We start from the raw sequence: 6,204 nt of genomic DNA, 5'->3' as shown, positions 1-6,204 counted from the left end.
ACCAGTTTCCATTAAATTTTATACTTAAATTTTTATTGATATTATTTTTTTGGCTTTTTATAATCTCAAAACTTTCTTTAAATTTTCTGTTGTACCAATTTTTTTCTGTGTAAAATTCTTACTTCTTCTTTGTTAATAATGCAATTATTTATTGTGCAATGTTCATAAAAGACCGCATTTACTCTTCTATATTTCAAACCAACAATATGTTCTTTTAGTCTTATTCCTACTTTCCTTTTCATTTCTCCTATCTAATTTCTCAGGTTTTCACAGGTTCATGGTATGGAATAGACTACAGACCCACAAGATATTCCTAAATAAAGGTTGATGTCAAAAATGCCCAGTGTTTGTCTATACACCTAATTATGACAGAATTAACAAACAACATAACATGATATATTGGAATGTTTCAAAATCGACCTTTATTCATTTATATATACCATATATCTGCACAGATAAGACGATAGTTGAATCATAAAAAAAAAGACCCCCAAAATCTGGGATTGTCTTATAGGACAGATACAAAAAAATTAGATTNTCATTTATATATACCATATATCTGCACAGATAAGACGATAGTTGAATCATAAAAAAAAAGACCCCCAAAATCTGGGATTGTCTTATAGGACAGATACAAAAAAATTAGATGAAATTTACATAAATTAAAACAATTATAAAAAGAAAACAAACTGTAATTATTTAATAGTAGAGAGTAGGGTATGTCCACAAAATAGAATAGCCCATACAATGTTTTTGTGAATAGTCAAGATCACCCAAATGCCCGAATCAGTGCAAATGTTTGCAACAATAGAAAGGCAGTGCTGCTAGATGCAAGAAAATAAAATTTGTTCATTTGAAAAATTATGAATTGGACATAATTCCGTATACGCTATACAGTATTATTATCTAGATGATGATTGCTGATCTAAACTAAATTCATAGGCTGTTGATAGTTTGGGGGTCATCTTATAGGACAGATATATGCTAAAACTATAAAACTTTGACAAAAGTTTATACCTCATATTATCTGAAGGCCATCTTATCTGCGCAGATATATGGTAAATACTAAAATGTTAAAAACAATTAAATAATTTTCTATATTTGTACAAAATTCATTTTTAGTATTAAACAATTTACTGTATTTACTTGAGTCAAAGATGCACCTTAATTTCTACATGTTCATCCACAGATTTTCTTTTTTTTTGAAAAATAGACAACTCAAGACAAATTTGTTGCAAGCAAAGTAAGTTATGTATCATTGTCTTCCATGGTATTGAAGTCAGAAACCTCTTCATTTTTCATGTTAGAGTCTTCTTAGTAAACATTACTGTTGTTTTAGTCATATTCTTGGGTTTTGGCTTTGGCCAATATATACAATATGTACAATTTTAGTTATACTTTTGTTTTTAGTACTAAAACTACAGTAATCAACACTGAATTCAATGTTCACATCTCACACAAAATCATACTCAGTACCATTTAAAACATCAGAAATGTAACATTTCTTGAAACACCACTGCAAAATTTTTTCTGGAACTTTCACCCAAGTACTTACAATATTACTATAATAGTCTAAAGAGATTAAGCTAAGCTGGTGACTTAAATATTTTCCATTACAAATATTGGTCTAATAAAAATTATTAATATAATGCAATAGAATCCATAACTTATAGCTGCAGAAAAATAAGATATAGAACATCAGAAATCACTAATTAAGATGTATTATATTGAATCTAAGATACAATTTTTCAAGATACTAAAGCATAGAAAAAAAATCCAACAACAAGATACTTAACTTTCCTGGCAACATTTAAAACTGCATGTGATGCTATCTGTTATAATATTTTATTAAAAATCTTTATATATTTTTAATTATGATAAAATGACAAAAGCTTAATTTTGAGGATAGGGACAGGTTTTATAAAAAATTGTAAATGCTAATAACAAGTAAAATTATCATTAAGTCCAACCCTACTGGAGGTACACATGACCCCCTTTATCTCCCCACCCCCTCAACCTTTAACCACTAAAATTTAATAGCATCAATCCCCTAATACACAAACCTTCCTACTAAATTTCAGAAACTCTTGACAAAAAGCATGGGAGTTATTAAGCTTCAAAAAAATTAAACAAAATTATGCCCCCACAAATATCAATACATACAGAAAAAATCCCCCAAATCTTTTTTTTTTTTTTTTGCATTTCTTGATGTTTCAAAGTACAGAATCCAAAAATGTAAAAATCTTGAAAAGGTTATTTTTTGACCGATTGCCATACTTTCTCTCTGTTATATATAACAGAGCTGGGAAAGTAGAAGTGTGGCTTACATTTGGGTAAATATGGTATATTTTATATTTTATTAAACTGCATAAAAAACACAAAAATATCAAAAATAATTAACTAAATAAANATTTTTAATTATGATAAAATGACAAAAGCTTAATTTTGAGGATAGGGACAGGTTTTATAAAAAACTGTAAATGCTAATAACAAGTAAAATTGTCATTAAGTCCAATCCTACTCGAGATACACATGACCCCCTTTATCTCCCCATCCCTTCGACCTCTAACCACTAAAATTTAATAGCATCAATCCCCTAATACATAAACCTTCCTACTATATTTCAGAAACTCTTGACAAAAAGCATGGGAGTTATTAAGCTTCAAAAAGGTTGAACAAAATTTTGCCCCCCACAAATATCAATACATACAGAAAAAATCCCCCAAATTTTTTTTTTTTGCATTTCTTGATGTTTCAGAGTAGAGTCCAAAAATGTAAAAATCTTGAAAAGGTTATTTTTGACCAATTGCTATACTTTCTCTCTGTTATATATAACAGAGCTGGGAAAGTAAAAGTGTGGCTTACATTTGGGTAAATATGGTATATTTTATATTTTATTAAACTGCATAAAAAACACAAAAATATCAAAAATAATTAACTAAATAAATATTAATCAATAAAACGACCTTTTTCCACTAAAAGTGTTCCTGTGTGATTTCTTCTCGACAGCAACCTTANTGCTTATAATTTGACAGCTTAAAATACAGAATATTTCTTGTAAAAAAAAAAATATCATTGTGATCAGCTGCATCCTGCCACTGAATACATCAGATACAAGTTTGGAACATCAAATGCATTAAGTGGGTTCTGTTTTAGCTTCCACTAATTTCAGCATTATGACATGGAAACTCTTTTGTATAAATCACCAACATAATAAAATCTATTGATCACATTTCACATTTGTTCATTAGGTTTATAGTTCATTTGTTTTATAATTGCATTTTGAGATTAAACTTTTGGCTTTTTGTAAAAATAATTAATTTAAAAAATCACTGTCAGAGAAAATTCTGCAAACACAAACAGTCTGCTTGAAGTGTCAAATTTCCTTTTATAGTGATTTTTGAACTATTTTTTATACAGATTCATTTCTGTGTGTTTCAAAAAATATTTTTACTTAAGTTTAGTTGCCTTTTTGTTCCTGTATTTCTCCATAGGAATAAAGATGCCTTAATTATGATCATCCTACAAAATTAAAAAATAAAATAAACAGTAATATGCATAATAATAAATGACACTTTTAACCCACGACTTTAATTTAGATAGGCTTTTCAGTTTAGATAGAGATTTTCGGTGGCCTTAGTGTAGTAGGTCCTCCAAATTGTTAAATTCCTATTTATTAGGCTATCTAACTCTATCTAAAGTAATATGCATGCTAATTTTTAAAACTTTCTACAAAAATAAATAACTAATAATATACAGAACAACTTTTTTACCTTATCAATATCTTTAATACGAACTGGACGAGAATTGACTGCAACAACACTTCTTTCTAATGACAGTCTACTTGTCTGTTGAATACTCAAACCCAATTTTGGCAAAAAGGCATCAATTTTTATCTAAAATTAAATAATTAAATACAATTTAATCACAGAATTTTTGACAATTTTATATTTATACGAAACAAATTTTTTATTCATTCTATTATGATTTGCAATACTAAAATATAATTATGTAAAATTAAAATATTATGTATTTTTAATTTTAGATATAAAAGTGTAAATCTATTCCTTTAAAATTTTTAATAATATATATTATTTCCACTAAGTAATCAAACAAAATGCTTACTTTCAAGGAATAGAATAAAGACTTTAGTGTCGTCACAAATTAGACTTGGCAATAATATGAGCCAAGTTTGCCTGACTGATTCATCATATGTCACAACAATTCCCAAGTATTAGTTCATTATTGTTATTTAAAGCATTGTGATAACTGGAAATGCCTTATGATATAGAACAGTAAATTTTTATAATTGAGCTACATAAAACAGAAAACTTGCTGAAAATGAAGGCAACACCGTGTGTAAATATCCCCAAGCATCTGTGCATACAAAGGATTATGTTTATAAACTTTCTAATAAGTAGTAGTCCATGAGGTTTGTGTTTAATAGAAAAAAAAACTGCCATAAACAAAAATTTATCTGAAAAAAAAAACTTTAAGACATTTGGATTTACTTAGAAAAAAGGCCCACAAAATATTTATGATGTTTACTTTTGGAGACTGGATAAGCTTATGGGATCTGTTCATACAGCTATGAAAAAAACAAATTTTGGAATTATCATGGTTAGCATTTTTATTTATTTACAGTATCAAATATTATTTATGAAGTAGCTAGTAAATAAATGTTTAAGATTTAAATGTTACTTGTGACATGGCCAACTTACATGATCCCAAGTCTGGCTTACAGCACCATAAAGCTCTATTTGCTCTACTTTTCACAACTAAACTTTTCATTTAATCACTCAATATAATTGATTTAGTTCTTTAAATTGCGTAAACGTTTTGTATTTTAAAAAACTTAAAATTAAATACCATATTGTTAAATCTATTAAAATTATATTTAAAAAATATATAAAATTTGATAAAATTCAATAAAATTTTGGCTATTTAGAAAAGACAACCAATTTATTAATAGTCATTTTATAATTCTAAACAATTTGATAATAAGATAATATGAAAATATTATAAATGTTATGTATATAATGTGAATAAATTTTAAGAAACATGTATACAGCAGAATTCAATTATCCAAGATAATAGAGAGGTTGCAGCAGACGTTTTCATCGCAAAAACGTGAACGTCGGACAGTCAGCGCCACCTTCCTGTAAGCCTAGAAGTTTGACAATGGCATTTGGAACGTCGAGCACGATTCCACTGACGTTTCAAATGCCATTATCAAACTTCTAGGCTTACAGGAGGGTGGCACTGAACGTCCGATGTTCACATTTCCGCGATGAAAACGTCAGCCACAACCTCTCTACTACAGATTAAGAGTACCTCAGATAATCAAAGATTCTGATAACACAGAATACTTGCTAATAACTAAATAAGCTGGATTTGCATGAAATAATATATACAGTATACTATTTTTAAAATAAAATTATTTGTTGAGCTTAATAACTTTCAAATTATATAATAAAACATTTTAAATTTTATATACAAATGTATTGATTAAAGCAAATATAAATCTATGATTACAATTAAAATTTCTTTAATATTTTGATAAAATTCATATTGTCATTAGAAGTTACCAGAGCAAATTTTTTTTAAAACTTCTAAAGCTTTATAAAATACTTGATCAAGATCCATGAAGTAAGTTGTACTATATTACTTTTTCATATTTTACAGAATCTCAGTTAATCAGAAGTGTACTCTATATATACATACATATTACATATACATAACTACAGTAACAATAAATGAGAAATAATTTACTTGAATAAGCTGAGAAAAAACAATGAAAAAATAACAATTTCTGTCTTTTCTTTATGGTAGAAAATCAAAATTAGAATCAATCAATAAAAACATATTAACATTTATTCTAAAAATAATAATTTATCTTATATTTTAAACAAATAAAAAATGAAAATGTTCATTCTTAATTTTTTAATCAGTTTATCTAAGCAAAAATTGTTATTGTTATTACAATTATATATTTGTAGTCTGCTAATACTAATTTGCAAATTAGCATTTCCAAACTAGCATATTGGAAATTTAAATATATACGTTATCTTTGTGGAATAAAATCTTAAAATATTACACAATAAAATAAAAAAATAGTACAATTATTAATTTATGATATTACCTCAATAAAATTTCCTTGTTCATTTCTAATATTACCAAGAGACCAATTAATCCTTTCATTCT

General features: G+C 26.8%; 1 protein-coding gene across 1 annotated transcript in view; it reads right to left on the bottom strand.

Moving 5' to 3' along the window:
• Positions 1–3,773: 3,773 nt before the first annotated feature.
• LOC111615741 (PMS1 protein homolog 1-like) overlaps positions 3,774–6,204 on the bottom strand; it is a gene marked incomplete at its 3' end in the record, with an annotated part of 11,862 nt that continues 9,431 nt past the window's right edge. The window contains exon 5 of the mRNA XM_023357181.1: positions 3,774–3,896. Coding sequence (XP_023212949.1) covers positions 3,774–3,896 — 123 coding nt within the window. The remainder of the gene's footprint in view (positions 3,897–6,204) is intronic.

Source organism: Centruroides sculpturatus, unplaced genomic scaffold (genome assembly GCF_000671375.1).
Source record: "Centruroides sculpturatus isolate CEXI.00-Female unplaced genomic scaffold, Cexi_2.0 scaffold2596, whole genome shotgun sequence".
Classification (NCBI taxonomy): Eukaryota; Metazoa; Arthropoda; class Arachnida; order Scorpiones; family Buthidae; genus Centruroides; species Centruroides sculpturatus.
The sequence above is the reverse complement of the archived record's forward strand: the minus strand, read 5'-3'. Positions and strand labels throughout refer to the sequence as shown.